The following is an 18,438-nucleotide window of genomic DNA, read 5'->3' on the forward strand; positions in this document are numbered from 1 at the left end:
CAGAGTTGCTGCCCCTTCGCATCGCATAGCGCATGGCATTGCATGGCATGGCATTCCTTCACTCGAACCACACACTCTCTGCTTGGGTTTGTGGAGTAGCTGCCACCCTCCCAACTGGCTTACACCGAGGCATTCAAATCGAAGCCTTCCTTACAGCTGCAGCACCACGGGCAAGCTACTCGCTTGCTCTTGGTCGTCCAGCAACAGCGACAGCACCAGCGCCAAACAAAGCAGGTGAGGTGAGGTGGTGTTCCTCGGCTGTCGAGACGTATGCTACGGCCATGACCTTGTCCACCATCGCCAGCGTGGAGCTTCTCCGCCACCCATCCCAGCTCCAAGTCCAGGGCCCCGTCCCAGTCGTTCTTTCATCCGGTCACTGGTGCTTTATTTGTTCGATGGGGGTACGTGGGCTCACACGGCCCAACAGCCGATGGTTGAGGTCACCACCGCAGCTTCGGGTAACATATGATTGCCCGGCCGGTACAAGATTTGCTTCACTCAGCGCACCTGTGGTGTTGTGCCGTGTGTTGGGTCGGGTCGGTGTTGGTGTCGTGTCGTGTCGTGCATGAGAGAAAGCGACGGGCTGCTTGTCCCATATGGATCCTTCAAACGAGGGTCGACACACCCAATGCCGACTGCGACACTCTGTCTCCTTCACTTGCTTCCTTTTAATCTTGTGACAGCCTCTACATCCCGTTACAAATACCAACCCCCGTCCGCACGCCATTGGCCTAAGGTACTTTGTCTCGTCACCTTTTATTCCTTCCACGGCTTCTTAGCTACAACAGTTACAACGGTAAACGGTATCCTCAGCCACTCACCCAAACGAACAAAATTGGGAAGCTTGCGACAGCAACCGTCGGCGGCCAGTACCAGCACCGCATATCGTGACGTCTGCCCACTCCCCGCCGCCCACTGCCACGCTATCCATTTGAATTCCGGCCTTCTGTCGACCTCGCCCCTACTCTCTCTGTCCGCAGAGTCGCAACCGTAGAAACAAATTTCTTTACTCTGTCTTCTGGACTGGGACATTGCAATACACCCTGTACCTATAGTCACAATGCCTGGTAAGTGCGACCTCTCCATACCAAACCCCATGGCAGACAGACCTTTTGCTCCGGTCACCGGCGTCTTCGCCCCCAAAAAATTACAATCGCACCCTCACCCACGCCGCCGAAGCTCCATTACCTCAGCCGAGCAACGCTTTCCCATTGTTGGTCCGATCGCGCGCTGACTCAAACGTTTTTTCGCAATCATTAGTGCCGCTGGCTCTCGCCTTACCAGTTGCGGCTGCGGCGTATTCGTACATCAACGCCCGGATATCGCTGTGGTACGATAGACACCTGCTTAGCTGCGCCCTTCCCGCGACCCTTTCTGCGCTCTGGCGCGAGCGAACCGACCGATTGAACCAATTCTACATTCTCGAGCGAGCCGCCCAGAGCAAGTCCTCAGCGAACCGCACTTTTATCATATTCGAGGGCAAATCGTATACCTATGCCGAGACTTATGAACAAGTTCTGAAGCATGGCACCTGGTTGAGAGACCGCTTTGGCGTGAAGCCCAAGGACATCGTCGCCATCAACTTCCAAAATTCGGACACCTTCATCTTCCTCTGGCTGGGCCTTTGGTCAATTGGCGCCAAGCCCGCATTTATCAACTACAACCTAACGGGCAAGCCGCTCGCGCATTGTGTCAAGGCTGCCACGACATCGTTGATGCTCATTGACCCTCACGTTCTTCACAATGTTGGAGACGACGTCCGCAGTGAGCTGCCTTCGGTGAACTTCGTCGTGGTCGACGCAGAGCTCCAGCAGGAGATTGCGGCTACCAAACCACGACGCGCCCCCGATTCCGATCGATCCGAAGACCAATACCAGAACTTGGCTATTCTCATTTACACGTCTGGCACGACGGGCATGCCCAAGCCGGCCATTGTCTCGTGGGCGAAGTGCATCGTTGGCGGTGTCTTCACATCAAGATTCACCAGTAATGGGCCAAATGACGTCTTCTACACGGTATGCAATCTCGTCGCACTTGAAGCTTTCGGCACTAACGTGACATGCGCGACAGTCCATGCCCTTGTACCACAGTTCCGCTGCCCTGTTGGGTTTCGGCAATACCCTCGAAGCCAATGGCACGATCTGCATCGGAAGAAAGTTTTCCACCAAGCTGTTTTGGGAAGATGTTCGTGCATCCAAGGCCACCATCATCCAATATGTTGGCGAAACTTGTCGGTACCTGCTCGCTGCGCCGCCTCAGATTGATCCGGCCACAGGCGAGAACCTCGACAAAAAGCATCACGTGCGAGCAGCTTTCGGCAACGGCCTGCGACCGGATGTCTGGAACAGGTTCAAGGACAGATTTGGAATTGACACGGTCGCTGAGTTCTATGCTGCCACCGAGGGTTCATTCGGAACATGGAACCTCAGTCGCAATGATTTCGCAAAGGGTGCTGTTGGCAGAAATGGTACTCTCTATAGTCTCGTCATGGGCATGGACGTTGCCCTCGCCACCATGGATGAGAACAACGAGTTTCCTGTGAGAGACAAGAAGACTGGGTTGTGCAAGCCTGCCAAGGCCGGTGAGCCTGGAGAGCTGATGTTCAGACTCTCACCCACAGATCTGGAGCGCCGTTTCCAAGGGTACCACGGTAACCCAGACGCTACCAAGGCGAAGGTTATGCGCAACGTCTTCTCCAAGGGAGACGCGTGGTTCAGAACGGGCGACGTGGTGCGATGGGATAGCGAAGGGCGCCTTTACTTCTCTGACCGCATTGGAGACACCTTCCGATGGAAGAGCGAGAATGTGTCGACGCAAGAGGTTGGCGAAGCTGTCGGCTCTCATCCTGCCGTGCAAGAGGCGAACGTCTACGGCGTGGAGCTACCCCACCATGACGGCCGAGCGGGATGTGCTGCGGTCGTCCTGGAGGGTCAGCCATCAGAGGAGACGCTGCGCAGCATCGCGCAGCATGTGAAGCTGTCACTACCAAAGTACGCGCTCCCGCTGTTCCTGCGAGTCATGCCGCCCGAGGCCATGCAGACTACTGGTACCAACAAGCAGCAGAAGCACGGCCTTCGGGCACAGGGAGTGAAACCAGACATCACAAATACTGGCAGCATGTATTGGTTGAAGAACGACACCTATGTGCCCTTCTCCGAGCGGGACTGGGACGAGCTCAACGGCGGGCGAGTGAAGTTGTAGAAGATGTTTTGGGATTTGATCTGTCGCAAGCGAGATACCATTCTTACTATTCTTCTTCACTTAGAACATAGCTTACCATGGCTCGGCTGTCAATGAAGCACGTGCGTACATATTATCAAATTAAGCTATCCTGTTTAACAGACCAAGAGTTTGCACTTCGCTGCCGTGCTGTTCCAGCGAATTATCCATTTGGGTTTGCTAGTTACTCACGTTGGCGTATTTGACATCGGCTGTGTTGCCCAGAAAGACGCAAAAAGACGATGCCACCAGGGGCGGTGGAGGCTTGCTCGACTGGACGTATCGAGCACGAATGACCTCGATGCCTGCATTCAACATCTATGTCTCGGTATTACAATGTCTGAAGCTGCACGTTGGTCAAGGAGAGGTTTGCAGTGAAGATGCCGTTCCCTCCACCAGTTCATCACCGCTCCCAGCTGCAGGGTCAGGAAACACGATTCACCATCAACCCAACTTCCTGAAAATGATTCACTGTTGATCAAGATTGAATATAAAGACCTCCAAACTTCAATCGCTCAGCATGAAAAGCACATCCATTTCCCTGGGTCTAAACACACTAACACCACCATTCAATACAGCATGTATCACTTTTCTTTCTTCTACTCCTCATCGACATCACAACCGCAGCCATGAGCAACAACGGCCCTCCTTCCCCTTACACCGACCCCCCGACTCCTCCGGCCACGCCTCCTCCTCAACCTGCTCCCAACAACAACCGCCGTTAACTTAATGGACGCGACCAGTCAAAGCAAGAAATAGTGCAGTGCAAGTAAGGCCGATGCAGACGATCGGTTGTCAATGAAAACTAGACAATAGACTTCAATTACGTACCCACAAACAAACACCGTGACATTTGGATGTGGTGACATTGTCTGGACAGGACCTCGGATTATACAGCCCCATCATTCATTTTCATAGAAAGAAATGTCTATGTTGCACGTGCTTCTATATCTTTCTGGCATGGCGTCGTCTATGAGAGGCAAAAAAGGCCTCACCTCATCCCAATTGTGTTTTCAAACGCCATTAACTCTTCATCAGCAATGCGCGCGCCAGGTCGCATATTATTTCCTCGGCCTTGTGGATGGCGAGACTGACGTGGCCCTCGTCATAAGAAATCCGTAACTCGGCGCCTGGGACGCATTTTGAGGCCTTCTGCGCCATGGCTACTGGCACATTCGCATCCTCGGCGCCGTGCCACCAAGTCATTTCGCTCTTCTGGACGTGCAAATCCTCCAGCTCAAACCCCCAATGACTCCCTGCCAGTTTTACATCTTCCGCCGGCCCTTTTCCGCCAGGCTTCATCGCCTCTCGAACGCTAGCCACCATGGCCGACCGAACGCCGCCCAAGTCCGGGTCCAAAACAGCGAGGTCAGCCGCAGGGCGAGATTTCAGATCCTCCAAGACAGTCTGCTCAAGCCTCTCGGGGTGTTCCTCGTCACGGGCGGCCCTGCACAACGTCCAATCCATCCCCCAGGCCACGACTGGTGCGATCCACGGCGCGAGCGTCAGCATCGCGCGGCCTTGAAGCAACATTCCCGCGAAACCCAGAGACGGAGGGTACAGTCCAGAGCAGATGCCCGCCGCCACCAAGCGGTCACGGGGTATGATGTTCCAACATGACAAAACATAGGGAGAGCCGCCCGAAAGACCTAGAACGCCAAACCCTTGGATGTGGTAGTGATCCGCGACGGCAAGAACGTCGACGGGCCAGTCGATGATGCGTCTGTTTGGCTGGAACGTCGAGCCGGCGTGGCCTGGGCGGTCGAGGGCAATGAGCTGGACGCCGTGCTTACAGGCTGCTTCGTGAAAGATGAAGGCTTCGTCGTGGCTGCTGGGAAAACCGTGAAAGTAGAAGATGGTGGGCTGATTCGGGCTGGGCGAAGCGGTTGGGGGAAGGTCTTTGGATCCGGCGCCGTATAGGCCGAAAGTTAGGACTCGATCATCCGGTAAGGTGACAGTCATGGTATCGGCTTTGAAGAATGAACTCATGCTGGTCAGTTCTATGCTATGTTGTGGTGACGATTAGCAAGTTGTCAGTATAGTCCAGTCATCTAAAAGCAGTCACAGTGAGCACTTTCGGGTCTTAAAATGGCTGGTACGGAGGCGATGTCCGAACAACGAAGTGGTCAAGGCAGCAGCGCCAGCGATACCGAACCCTGGCCTTTTTTGGAATCACCAGGTTGCTTGAGCATGAATGCCTCTGCGTGATCCCATAAAGCCATGTAAAGCTGGATATTTGATGGCGCGCGTCCTGATCCTTCGAGGAGGCGCAGCATTAGCCGAGATGAGGATGCGTGTAAAGCAGCGAAGCAGCTCTCTTCCACTTGAAAGAGACTAGACGGACTGATATTGCAGTGACGAAGGTGATCAACTGAGCCCGGACTCTAAGGATACGAGAACGGCGTCTGTTGTAAAACAATGGTTGATGACGGATGTTCCGAGTCTTGCCGGTCCAGAGGCTGGTCCGGTGGACGCCGGGAAAGTGGCAGGGGCGTTGACTCGGATCACACAGTTGACCTGGAGCTTTGGGACCGAGACATCATGTCGGGAAAGAGACTTTTACTTCGGCTGGTTCATATCATCGAGTAACAGTGTCTCTCTCAACTCTGGGGTTATGTGTCCGGGCTGCCTCTGGGTTTGAATGGAAGAAGGCTGATGCCAAGACATTGCTGCATGGCCTTCCGAACTCTTTTGGATTCAGTATTTCGGCAGCTCACTCTTAAAAGGCCAGCCGGAGATCGGGCGGCCGGCAGTCGGTGCGGAACGGACGAGGTCGGCGACCTGGGGGAATCCGGGAGGTCGGTTGTCGGCGATGGCGTGCTAGGACAGACCGGGGCGGGAGATGGGACGTGGCGTGCTGGCGTGGGTTCGTTGGATTCTTCGAGGCCAACGATAGGATAGGCGCCGGTACGGTACATGCGCATGAGGCTTCGTCGTGTGGGGGTTGTAGCAGATGTGATTGTCTCGAGCCAGGCTGAGGTGGGTGGTATTGGACAGGACGTGGGTGAATTGCCTCATCCGACTGTCATAATTGAAATGAATATTCTTCCACGTTGGGGGGATGGATGGACGTGTAAGTCGACGTCGAATTTTGGAGATATTTTCGGAGCTACTGCTGCTGCAGAACCCGCGATGCGCTCTCCAGACCCCTCAAAGCAGCTTAGTGACCGCGCTAAAGCTCCGATAAGGCCTCGCTGCTGGGTCGTTAGCGCCCTCAAGGTGTACTGTGATGCTGTGACGGCCTCTTTTAGGGAGCAGTCTCCATGATGTGCCCTGGGCCAAGGATGATGTAATCGAGCACGCCATCGAGACTAGCCCCAGGAGGAGGGACATGGAGGGGTACCGACACCTGAGAAAAAAAAGCCCCTCCAACGCGGGGCACCCAACGCACCCTCCCCCTCACCTTGTCTATCGAGGCCAAGGCTGGCCTGACCTGGCTGGCTGCTTGCTTGCTGTCGTGTTGACCAGGAGATTCTGCGACATTCGATGCCAATCCCAATGAATGGAACGCTCAGTACCCGTTGACACGGCAGTCTCATCAGTTCGAGTGGGGGGGTGTCGTGGGCAGGTTTCGGGGAGCAATAACACGACTGACAAGAAGAGGTCGGCGAGTCGACTACTCCAACGCGGGGTCCTGTTCCGTCTCCAATGCCATCCATGACAAAGCCAAAGCCAGGTCGTCCGCACCTTTTCTACTGCGTAGGTAGGTATGAAAGTACCCGGATGCTAATGAGCAGGTCATAGTCACTAACTGTGAATGGCCATGTCTGACCTTCTATGCATTTCTAAGCACCGTCGTCTAGCCCGACGGGCTTGCTTTGCTCTAAGACCAGACCGGAGCTGAGCCCGGCTGACGGATGATGAATCAACAGGCCTTGTCAGAGAAAAAGAAGGACGTTGACAAAGGGACTGACAGGGTGAGGAGGAGGAGGAGGAGGTACTTGGACCCCTACCGCCCCAAGATCAGCCAAGTCTCCGTAGTTCAGGCAAAGTATCGGAAAGTACGTGTAGCACCGTAGACAGATGCCTTAGACTGTCCATTGCCTCTGCACCTATTTATTCACCCGTGTCCCTCTCACTTGTCCCGGCTGATCTCTCCCCTCTTCCTTCTGTTCAACCGACTCGCCATCTCTCACGTATAACTCCCTTTATCCAACCTCCCACCTGTAATCAGACACAATGGCTGACCAGCGCCCCGCTCCGTGAGTTCGACCCATCCAACTACTGCTGCCGCTGCCCCGCGCTGGCTACCCCGCCACCGTCCGTCCTCAGCGCCGTCTCCATCGTGGGCTGTCCTCGCCACGATGGAGAACGACACGCCGCTCCAGTATCACAGAGCCATGGCTAACATAGCTTGCCCGCAGCCTCCGTCTCGGCACCGTTGCCCCCAACTTCAAGGCCGAGACCACCAACGGCCCCATTGACTTCCACGAGTTCATCGGCGACAACTGGGTTGTTTTCTTCTCCCACCCCGAGGACTACACCCCCGTCTGCACCACCGAGCTCGGCGCCTTCGCCAAGCTCGAGCCCGAGTTCTCCAAGCGCGGCGTCAAGCTGATCGGTCTCTCCGCCAACACCCTCGGCTCCCACGAGGGCTGGATCAAGGACATTGACGAGGTCACTGGCTCCCGCGTCGCCTTCCCCATCATTGCCGACAAGGAGCGCAAGGTCGCCTACGCCTACGACATGCTCGACTACCAGGACACCACCAACGTCGACGAGAAGGGCATCGCCTTCACCATCCGCTCCGTCTTCATCATCGACCCCAAGAAGACCATCCGCACCATCCTCTCCTACCCCGCCTCCACCGGCCGCAACTCCGCCGAGGTCCTGCGCATCGTCGACTCCCTCCAGACCGGCGACAAGCACAAGATCACCACCCCCATCAACTGGGTCCCCGGTGACGACGTCATTGTCCACCCTTCCGTCAAGACCGAGCAGGCCAAGGAGATCTTCCCCGAGGTCCGCATCGTCAAGCCCTACCTGCGCTTTACCCCTTTGCCCAAGGAGAAGGCCACCGTCGCCTAAGCGCGAGTGGTGGTCTGGAGTGGAACTTGGTTTGGGGACGCTTCATTGAGTGACGACCGGCCGCTTGCTTCCTGCGTAGCATAGCAACGACGACAACTGATGGATGCGAGGCCCCGAGCGGAAAAAGTAAAAAAAAACCAAAAGCCAGTCTTCTCTACGTGTTGGAGAGGATTATACCCAGACGGCAGGACACGACGCGCGACGCGTTTCGTCCCGCCTGATACCCTTAGGAGGCCAGGCAACTGGCCGAGACAACCGTAGAACGTATGAAATAATGAGACATGAACAAACACGGGTTCCCATCTTGCTCTGTCTATCGTGATGACGGTGATGGTCTCACAGAGCATGTCCTCCGCAGAGGCTCCTCCATCTTAGACTTTGGAGAAACGATGACTTGACCGGTTCTGCCGTGGGCACATACGAAACACGGCGGCGGCTCATCACTCCGCCAGCCAAGACCACAGGCATCTCGGCCACAGACAGCTCGAAACTCGTCAACTGCGACATTGCTCCGTGTCATCAACTTCAACAAGCGGTGAGTTGACGTCAAGGGGCTTCGCAAATGAACGCTTCCACATAGGATATTACAGTCATGATTCGGAATGGAGATTGATGGACGAAACGAGGCGTTTGGCCGACGCACGGAGAGCAGACGAGGAGATGAAGTCGGATACACCCATCGTTATACCTCTGGGTGAAGCGTATCACATCAAGGACCTGCACAGACAAGGGCGTTGCGTAAGCGAAGGCCGACCTGAAGAGCACATGGCTCTGGACTTATGGAAGGCGGCAAAGCCATGTGTCCGTAATTTAGCAGCCGCATGGGGGGCCACCGAATTGATCTACATTCGGCCGCCTCTTGAACCGTCAACGGCCCCAGGGGCTTGTTGCATGTTGACAAGCGGCCCTCGTGCTCTTGGGCCCTCTCTCTCTCTCCTTTGATGGCTGTTGATCTCCTTGACAGGCCTGCTTCTTCTCCAACCCTTGACTCGGCCGATAGTGATGGATGAGACCGGAGGAAACGGTCGGCGTCTCTTTCGGAGAGGCCAAGGCGCCGCTAGACCGGCCACCCACGAGGCACCTTAATTTGGTGCCGCTATCTAGGCGTGCATAGTATCATTCTCGGGGTCCGCGCCGAGCTGGACGGCCTAGACGCGCCGCGGCAATAGTAAACTCGTAGTAGATATAGCACACGACCAGATGAAGTAAGCGCGGCACAGGTGGTGTGCCTTCTAGGGAGGGAACAGAAGCAAGCACGATCCTGGCGTGACACGAGGCAGCACCGTCCTCCGGGCTTGCAGCGAGGCAGGAACAATTCCAGATTCCAGATTCCAGTAACCCACGGCCAGGAACAGCTGGGGAAGGTTGAAACATTGACATCCACCAAATGACAACTGGCCGGGTTCCCACGTTTTTCCCGCGTACTGCGTTCCCGACTGTCCGCTGACGCGACGCGCGCGCAGGAGAGAGGTTTCCGGTTCCCAAGTGCCCCGAGACATGGCGGCAGCAGGACCAGGAAGGTGGATGGGGATGGGAGAAGCCCGGGTCGGCAGGATGCCTGTCCCGGGGGTGGATGGCTCGCCTGAGACTTGACAGGCCAGGCATTGTTTGTTTCCGACGGCGAGCTGGGCGTTTGGCGTGAGGGGAAGCTTGGGTGTATGGCAGCGTCATTTTCGTGCCAGTCGTGCTTTGCTTGGTCTAGCTAGTATCGCGAGGAGTGTGATAGCATGATAGCATCAGGAGTTGCGGTTCTTTGAGATTAACGTGACGTCGACGGTACCATGCAGGCCCTGTCCGTGATATACGGAGAGCGGGCCACAGACGGGCAAATGCCAACAACGTGGACAGACTGGTCACTGGACGGAGAGAGAGGGCTTGAGGGCTGGAACTGCGGCGGGCAGGCGGCGTGAATGCGTGACAGGCCCAGACGAGCGGTGTCGACGGGGACTAGGACCAGGACAGGGGCAGGGACCAGGTTGCCATGAATTTGCTGCCTGCCTGGCATCTGCCTCCTTTTTCCCTCGCTCGGTGACTTGTTGGCCTGGCCCGCTCCAAGTCACTCTGCCAGCTTTTCCTCTTCTCGGTCTGGCACGTCTGGTTTGCGGTCTCTGCTGGTTTGTTAGAGCAGCAGTGCAGCCAACTGCCTGTGAGCTGGTTTCCGTATCGCCAAGCAGCAGAGAGTGACCAGACACTCAGACTGGGACGTGGCGCCGATTCCTCCTCTGTCTGGCAAGGATGGGAGACCAGGATGGCGGTTCAAAGGTTCACAGCGGTGGTGGTTCTCCTCGTCGTTCGTCGTGTCCTCCCCTCTGTCTCGCTGAGCGGATTGGGGATGGTGCTAGGTTGGTGGCACACATAGCGAGGCGAAGCGCAACGTTTCTGCAAGAGAAGGAACGGAGAAAAAAAGGGTCCTGTGTTGCAGCTCGATCGTCTGATGTTTTTTTTTTTTTCTCCTACCGCAGCCGCAGGATTCCGATTGAAGGTGTGCATGGACCGCCCGGCGGGAGAGAGAAAGAGAGAGACGGTGTCGGTCTTGTCATGTAAGGTACCGTGCCATACTGCGTGCGGTAAGGATTCAGAAAGTATCCGTACTTGAAGAGAGTACGAGTACCTATCCGTACCTTCGGTTTTCACACATGGTAGGTATATCTCGCAGTCGGAATGGTCATCGGGCAGCAAAAGGAGCGGCCAAGTTGCGATAATGCTAATTAACCGGTGCTTCGATTTTTCTTCTTTTCATTTTCTCTCGTCTGCTCCCGCGGATAGAGGGGCCGAGCGACGCCTGATGGGGCCGGGGGCTGGGTGTTGGATGCTGGATGCTGGATGCTGGGGTCCCGACAGCTGGTGCCGGGAACCAGTACGTACCTCATGGACCGTTTGGGATGTTTCCGGTCTGGAAAGCGCGGACCAGGAGGTCAATGCGCTCATTCCCTGATGCTGCATGCATAAAACAAACACTGAGAAGAGGTACGGATACATTCACCTCCTTTAGTGCATATTCTATCACAAGCATTCGCTAGGTACACACATGGAAGTCTGAGGTGCCGAGTGCTTCAGCAATAGCTTCCACACCTCCCTGACTTTCCAGCGAGGTTGGTTGCATCGGATGTTTTAGTAGTGTTTTCTCTTGTGTTTGTCTCGGTTCTTTGGAATATCTCGACGGTCTGCAACACATGCTGTCAATATGATTTTTGGTCCTCGCAGCGCGCTATCCTAACGGAAAAGCAAGGGCAAGTGTGTGTGTATCCAGTCTTGCTTGATCTGCAGCCGTTTTCCACATTGAATACCTACCTCACGACTCGCGACTCGGATGCCTCAGACGCCTGCCTCCGCCCGCCTTACTCGCTGTGGCTGGGCTGAGAAAGCGATGGCTGACAGCTTTGACCAGCCAAAAGTCCCAAGTCGTTCTCAGCACTGAGTAGCAAACATGGGGCCAGGCACCTCATCAACCTGACCGTTGACTTTGTGTCCTGCATCAACTTTGACCTCTTCCCTTCCCCTCCTTTCCTCGGTTTTTTTTTTTTCCTTAACCGCTTCGCTCCCCCGCCCCATCGTCCCCTTTTCCACTTTGGAGGGCACGTTGGACCAAAGTAACTGCCACCGCCCCTTTCCAATGTGCGTGCGCGCGGTACCTCACCATATTCGCGGCGCCTTGCTAGGTACTACTGGATATTTTCAATTCAACTTGCATATGCGGAGTATCGCTATACACAGCAACTGAATTGTGCCGCAGTCTTGTGCACTGAGACCTCCACTGTAGTAAGTACACTACCTACCTAATGTCTGCACAAATGGCCCCCTTTTCCTCTCCCCTCCGCCCTACAATCCAATCCCGTGCCCAAAAGCCCATCTCCGAGCCCCATTTTCCCATGTTGGGAGGAGACATTGGAGTCTCTCACAGCTCTCTCCGTGCGGATACATCGCACACATTCATCGTCGCCGTCGCAATGCATATCGCCATGCTCCGTATCGGCGTATCGACCTCCTCCCATTAGACGCTGCCTTGCAGTACCTTACCTATCGTATCGCATCCGCATCGCCTGCCGCGCTCCGATTTCTGCTTCTGCCCTTGGCTTGTCCTATTACCTCCTAGCCTGCGGTCTCTAAGGCTCTGCACGGTGTGCCTCGCGTTGCAGTGTGCAGAAGCGACTGCAAGTTGACGCTCATCACCTTCTTCATCTGCCCTTCTCTCCCTCTCCCCCTTTCATCATCACCCTCCATTCCATCCATCCACCTACCTACCTTACCTCACCTTAGCCCCCAACCCGACCTCCGCTGTCCGTTCTCCGTCAAACCCCCGCCGCCGTCGTCCGCGTCTGCTGCGTATGTATGTGTTCATTCGCACAATCTCCCGGCAGTAGTGGTACATGCAAATACTCACACGGGTCTTCTTCCAGCTCAGAGGCCCCCGGAGCCTCTCGTTCACAGCATTCGACCCGCATAATCCACTTCTTCCCTCGCGTCCGCGTCGGACTTCAAACTGCTTTTCAACTCTTGACCGGCCTCTAGTCTGTGCGTGGTGCGCCATTCGCTCGACCCAGCCCGCTGCCCAGCCCAGCCCGGCCGGACGAACGAGCAGCGAGCAACATCTATCCATCCGTATCTCTATCTGTACTCTGTCGCCTTACCTTGCTCGCCCGCGGCTCCCACGCGCTGCAGTCACTTCGTACATTCTTTGCCTTTTACCTTCCTTGCCTTACACACACCCCTTCGCAGTCCTCGGCCAGAACCAAGACGCCATCTTTTTTTTTCGCTTTCCAAGAAGCCCCTCACCCCCAACTAACTACTGGCTTTCCTCGACACACATCCCCGAGGCCCCAAAAAGAGCAGGGCAGGCATCTGGAAATTACCAATTGCAACCCTGCTGGTGGTCTCGCTGCCAGCGCCGGCCATTGCCGCTGTCCGTCAAGACTCAATCCGCTGTCTTCTGCCCGCCTGCCACGACACGCTACGAACCACATTCCCAGTATTCGTACCGCCGCGCTGTCACCGCCGATTCTCACGCAGCACTGTTTGCTGGCTGAGGCGCTCCTCTTTCACCCCCTTCCCTGACGACGTTCTATTCTGATTTTGTACCCTCCCGTGCCTGCCTGTCTGGACTGGACTACCTTGCCTCGCCTTGAGCCTAGGTACCGACCGACCACTGGGGATTGAGTTGGTTGACTCGCTTCCCTGAGCCTTCTCCTGCGCCCTGAGTCGCTTCGCCGTGGCCCAGGTCGCTCGCCTGCCCGCCGCGCCTTCGCGGTCTCTGTCGTCCGTCGTCGTCGTCACAGCGTTGTCGTCTCCGCCATTGACCTGATCAGCTTCACCGGCTATTCGCCCGTCTCTGCAGCAAGCATCGGCAAGCAGCAAACAACTCGCTTCCTTCGCAGCAGGCCTGGTTCGAATACACTACACTACCTACCTTCCTGGAATCGATCGACTCGTCTCGACGGGACCAAAGTCGCCCGCGCCGCGATCCGTCTTGACCAAATCTGTCCTCGAACCCCGTCGATAGAATTCGACACCCTGCGCCTCCCCGGTTCAAGGTGCGTACCTTGCGCTTTTGTCTATCCAACTCTGATTTCCGCGCTGCCCTTCATCTGCCCTGTGTGCTGTTGCGTTGCTCTGCCTCGTGCCGTCCCCTCCCCTCCTCCCATGCCCATTGCCAGGTCCTAATCCCCTCCTGATCCCCATCCCCCATCCTGATCCTGATCCTGTCCCATTTAGCCCTCCACTACCCAGCCCACATCCCACTCTATCTCTTGTGCGCCGCTTTCTGTCAACTGTGGGGAGCAAAGGCAGAAACGGAGAGCCAGCCCAGAAACACGCACAAAACGATACGGGCAAGGCCTGTCTGCTCAGCTCAGCCCAGCCCAGCCAGCCAGGCGTGTCCACCTCACAGACACTCGCACACACACACATATCCACACGTATCCCACATTTACACATACACACGCACAACACACCTTCACCACACTCAGGAGAAAGAGACAAAGACGGAGACCAAGGCATGCCATACTTGCCTCTTGAGAGAGAACCACAAACAACCGTTAGCCAGTCTTCTGTAGACTGAAGCTGGAGCCTCGGTCAGCATCCCAGCCGGAACCGCCGCCAGAACCACTGTCAGAGCTGTACCCGTCATCCGGACAGGGGCCCTAGCAGAGTCAGGCGAACGAATCATCCTTGGCTGAGTCGCTTGATCCAGGGTCCCCGTTCGATCCAAGATAGCTCTGTTTTTCGCTTCTTTTCTTCTTTTCATCTTAACCTGGCTTCTGGTTTTATGCGGCTCGGCTCTCTCTCCATCTTCTTGTGTCTTCGCCTGGTCTTGTTGTCGTTACGTTGTTGAGACTTCACCACCAACAACAGCAACGAAAACTTGACCGTCGCTTGCTCCTCCGCCTCCACCGCTCCTCTTTTGCTTCGGTCCTCCCGTTTCCCGTCCTTGTTTGTTACTGCTCTCTTTTGGGGGGGCACTCGCTGGTTTATGGCATTGGTGTCGACGGCAGACCTCGACGATCTTGTCTTGGACCAGTCCCTGTTGACCTCCGGCGCTTGATCACCCCATACCCACGATCCCGCCCCTCTTACACCACATGCAAACCCTCCCAACCTCCATTTCGAGCTTCTGAGGTTTCCCCCCTCGACATTTCCGAACCCGATTTGACTTTGCGCTACTTGCTGCGGCTGTTTATGCAGCCTGCGGGTTGATACCGCCGCAATGTCTGGCTCGGGACTAACCTCGAATCAGTCAGACCTCTCCCGCTTTTCCGATTCGGAGACGGAGCAGGACCGGTCGCCCCCCTCCGGAAAGACCACGGCCGATATCCTCTCGGGCGTTTATCGGGGCTTCAAGAAATTCGCTCCGAGCAGAGACGACTCTTCCAAGCTATCCAGACAGCCGTCACTGTCCCGCCTCGGTTTCAACAGCAACTCCCCGAGTTTGACTTCTTCCCCCTCTCCGCCCCCGTCCGCGACACCGACGCCCATTCCAGGCTCAAGCTCTTCCAAGATTCGTGCTCTTCAGCATGCAAGGAGTCTGAGCCTACAGAGCAGTCTCGCCAAACCCCTCCCCGAACCGCCACCAGAAACCTCGCCCGTCGGCCCCGATACCCCTGCTGCCACACACTACAACTACGCGAGTCTTGGTGCTATCGAAGAGGCTCCGGCCGATGATTTGGAAAGTCGCACGAGTACGATGGACTCGAGCATATCGGTGGACAGAGCACAGATGTACAGCAGCCAGAGCAGCCTGGCAAGCTCGTCCAGGCAAGATGGAGGCGAAGAGATGCGTGAAAACCTGACGCCACGGAGTAATGGCCCGTTGTCTGCAGGCCCTTCACCCTCGTCCCAACCCAACAGAGCTCCTTCAGCCGCTGGCACTCCTACCCCCTCATCATCGGCGCACCTGTCCGGCCTCATGTGCAACGTGCACCGTACGACCGGCAGAGAGCCGCACCCGCTCGTCGGAGCCACGACGACCATATTGGGCGACAAGCTATACGTCTTTGGAGGAAGAATACTGTCTAGAAGCCGGCCGGCCCCACTGACGTCGGATCTCTACGAACTTGACCTTATCCGCAGGCACTGGTCGAAGCTAGAAGCGTCAGGCGACATCCCACCACCGCGCTACTTTCACTCCATGTGCCCCCTCGGCGACACCAAGATGGTTTGCTACGGAGGCATGTCGCCGACGCCTAACCAAACCGGCGCAGGTCCTGACCAGCAGCCCGAGGTGACGGTCATGTCCGACATTTATATCTACGATGTGCCGACGCGGAAGTGGACGTTTATTCCTACGCAGGATGCTCCTCAGGGTCGCTACGCGCATTGCGCCTGCATCCTACCTACTTCGGCAACTTTTACATCGCACAAGGCGCCGCTGTCGGCCCTTCAACATAACCCATCATCAGGAAACCCCAACGAAGGCAGGATAGGAATCAACATTGATGGTTCCGGCGGCGCTGAGATGGTGGTTGTGGGTGGGCAGGATGGCGCCAACCACTACATCGAACAGATTAGCGTGTTCAACCTGCGCAGTCTCAAGTGGACCTCGATTGAGCCATTGGATAAGAGCTGCGGCGCCTATCGGAGCGTCGTCGCGCCATTGCCTCCTTCAGTCAGCACGCGTATTGGCAAGTCAAGCTTGAATGGATTCCAGCAGGGCGGCAACATGAGCCAAGAATCCCGAGAGGCCGGATCCTCGATGCTGATCTACTCCAACTATAACTTCTTGGACGTCAAGCTCGAGCTTCAGATCAGATCTTCGGATGGCACTTTGACAGAAAAGCCCATGTCAGGCTCCTATTCACCCCCGGGTCTGCGATTCCCCAACGGTGGCGTGATCGACACATATTTTGTTGTTAGCGGCACATATCTCACATCTTCGAAGCAAGAATATGCGCTGTGGGCTCTGGATCTGAAGACGCTGACCTGGTCACGAATCGATGCGGGCGGTGCCGTATTCAGCCAAGGCAGCTGGAACCGTGGTGTGCTATGGAACCGGAGAAATACCTTTGTGATTCTGGGCAACCGGAAAAGAAGCCTCGTCGACGACTATAATCATCGGCGAATCAACTTTTCCAACGTTTGCATGGTCGAGCTGGAAGCGTTTGGTTTCTACGACAACCCGAGAAAGACGAGCCCGATGTCCGGATTCGTGTCTGCAAGCAGCCCCTACACCGGCCCTGGCTTGAGCTTGGCGAGGAAGGCGGGTTCTACAGCAGGCGGACGCTTCCACTCGAAGGCTGCCGAAGAACTCGGAGAGAAGGCACTTGCCTTGCGTGAGCTGTCCGATATGGATATCCTGTGTTTGCATGGAGAAAGAATACCTATTAATTCCAGGATCGTCGCCCGGCGTTGGGGTCCATACTTTGTCCAGCTCCTGCGGGAGGGCACGGCGACTCAGGACGGCAGCGATGCAATGACTTTGCGGTCCGGTCTCGGCAGTGCGGTCAGAAACTCCGTCTTGACCATCACGCCATCTCGTAACACCCACGAGAGCACGAACTCTGTGGCCAGCACAGTGCTCTCGTCTGGATCATCGGCCAAGCCTCCCAGCACAGCTCCGACCAGCGCCTCCGCGGCCTCGTTCTCCATTCCCGGTTCAGGTGGTGCCGACCCGAATACCGTCAACTCGGCGCCGACTCCGAGATCTCTGCCGCCCAACTCGCGACCTCGGTGCCTCTACCTTCCTCACACATACCTGACGGTCCAGGCTCTGCTTCACTTCCTCTACACGTCGTCGCTGCCGCCGCCGTCGTCTCCCCTGTGTACGCCTCCTATCCTCTGCTCTCTTCTGCAGATTGCTCGACCATACAAAATCGACGGTCTGCTGGAGGCGGTCGTCGAACGTCTTCACGCGCTACTCGACTCAAGAAACGCGGCCGCCGTATTCAACGCAACTGCCATGGCAGCCGGTGGCGGTCGCGGCATCGACGGCTCCCTCAATCCCAATTTCTTCGTTCCCGTCGACGCCATGGGCTCCCCGCTATATCCCGACGGTTTTCAAAACGGCAGCAGTGCAGATCTGCAGAGTCTTTCTTCTCGCGCGGGAGGTTTACGCATCAACACGGCCATGTCCTCAGGTCGACCATCTAGCGACGAGCTCAGTGCCACGACGAGCGTCAGTGGGTCAGAATGGAGTTCCGAAATTGGCGATTCCGAGCGTGGAGGCATGCGCGAGATTTGGGGCGGCGAGCTGAGCTCCGTCATTGGCCTGCAAAAGCGCGGGTTGCGTGGGCTCATGGAGGGTCGGAGGATGCGCGAGCGTACCGGGACCAACTCGGGTACGAGTATGAGTGCGGGCATGGCGCCGTACGGCAGTCAAGGCCGCGTCGGTCTCGGCATAGCTGGATCGTGATTCGAGCTGTTGCAACAGACTCGGGGAGATCTCAGCCCCATGGGGTGTGGAGGTAATGAAGTTATGATAGCATGTCCGATGCAGCATTATTCCCCCAGGAGAGCGACGCAAGTTGAAGCCCGTGGCAGCAATTGCACGGGGAAATTGGAGAGCGGATGTTTTGAGAGAAATATGTATAAGCGGCCTGCTGGATTTGTACGCAGCCGACCGATGCCAAGAGCGAATCTACAATGATACAAAAGAGAAAAGCCCGAGCCCTCCTTGCTTTGTGATCGCTACCCCAACGCCCCATGGTAAAGCTTCCATGCTCCATGTGTATATCTAACGGGAAGCCGTTGCTCGTGATAATG

The 18,438-nt window shown here is 56.3% G+C and overlaps 4 protein-coding genes across 4 annotated transcripts; 3 read left to right on the forward strand and 1 right to left on the reverse strand.

The window, feature by feature from the left end:
• Positions 1–1,060: 1,060 nt before the first annotated feature.
• Positions 1,061–3,201, forward strand: COL26b_012640 (uncharacterized protein; the record flags this gene model as incomplete). The annotated part of the gene is made up of 3 exons (XM_053185279.1): positions 1,061–1,067; positions 1,285–2,015; positions 2,071–3,201. The coding sequence occupies 3 exons, from the start codon at positions 1,061–1,063 to the stop codon at positions 3,199–3,201; spliced, it is 1,869 nt and encodes a 622-aa protein (XP_053030767.1).
• Positions 3,202–4,242: 1,041 nt separating this feature from the next.
• COL26b_012641 (uncharacterized protein) lies at positions 4,243–5,181 on the reverse strand (the record flags this gene model as incomplete). The annotated part of the gene is made up of 1 exon (XM_053185280.1): positions 4,243–5,181. One exon carries the CDS (start codon positions 5,179–5,181, stop codon positions 4,243–4,245), a length of 939 nt encoding a protein of 312 aa, XP_053030768.1.
• Positions 5,182–7,398: 2,217 nt separating this feature from the next.
• On the forward strand, positions 7,399–8,247 carry COL26b_012642 (uncharacterized protein; the record flags this gene model as incomplete). The annotated part of the gene is made up of 2 exons (XM_053185281.1): positions 7,399–7,421; positions 7,584–8,247. The coding sequence occupies 2 exons, from the start codon at positions 7,399–7,401 to the stop codon at positions 8,245–8,247; spliced, it is 687 nt and encodes a 228-aa protein (XP_053030769.1).
• A 6,700-nt stretch (positions 8,248–14,947) lies between these two features.
• Positions 14,948–18,088, forward strand: COL26b_012643 (uncharacterized protein; the record flags this gene model as incomplete). Its single annotated transcript, XM_053185282.1, has 1 exon — positions 14,948–18,088. One exon carries the CDS (start codon positions 14,948–14,950, stop codon positions 18,086–18,088), a length of 3,141 nt encoding a protein of 1,046 aa, XP_053030770.1.
• Positions 18,089–18,438: the final 350 nt, after the last annotated feature.

The sequence above is a fragment of the Colletotrichum chrysophilum genome (assembly GCF_026319265.1).
Source record: "Colletotrichum chrysophilum strain AFK26 chromosome Unknown scaffold_184, whole genome shotgun sequence".
NCBI classification, from domain to species: domain Eukaryota; kingdom Fungi; phylum Ascomycota; class Sordariomycetes; order Glomerellales; family Glomerellaceae; genus Colletotrichum; species Colletotrichum chrysophilum.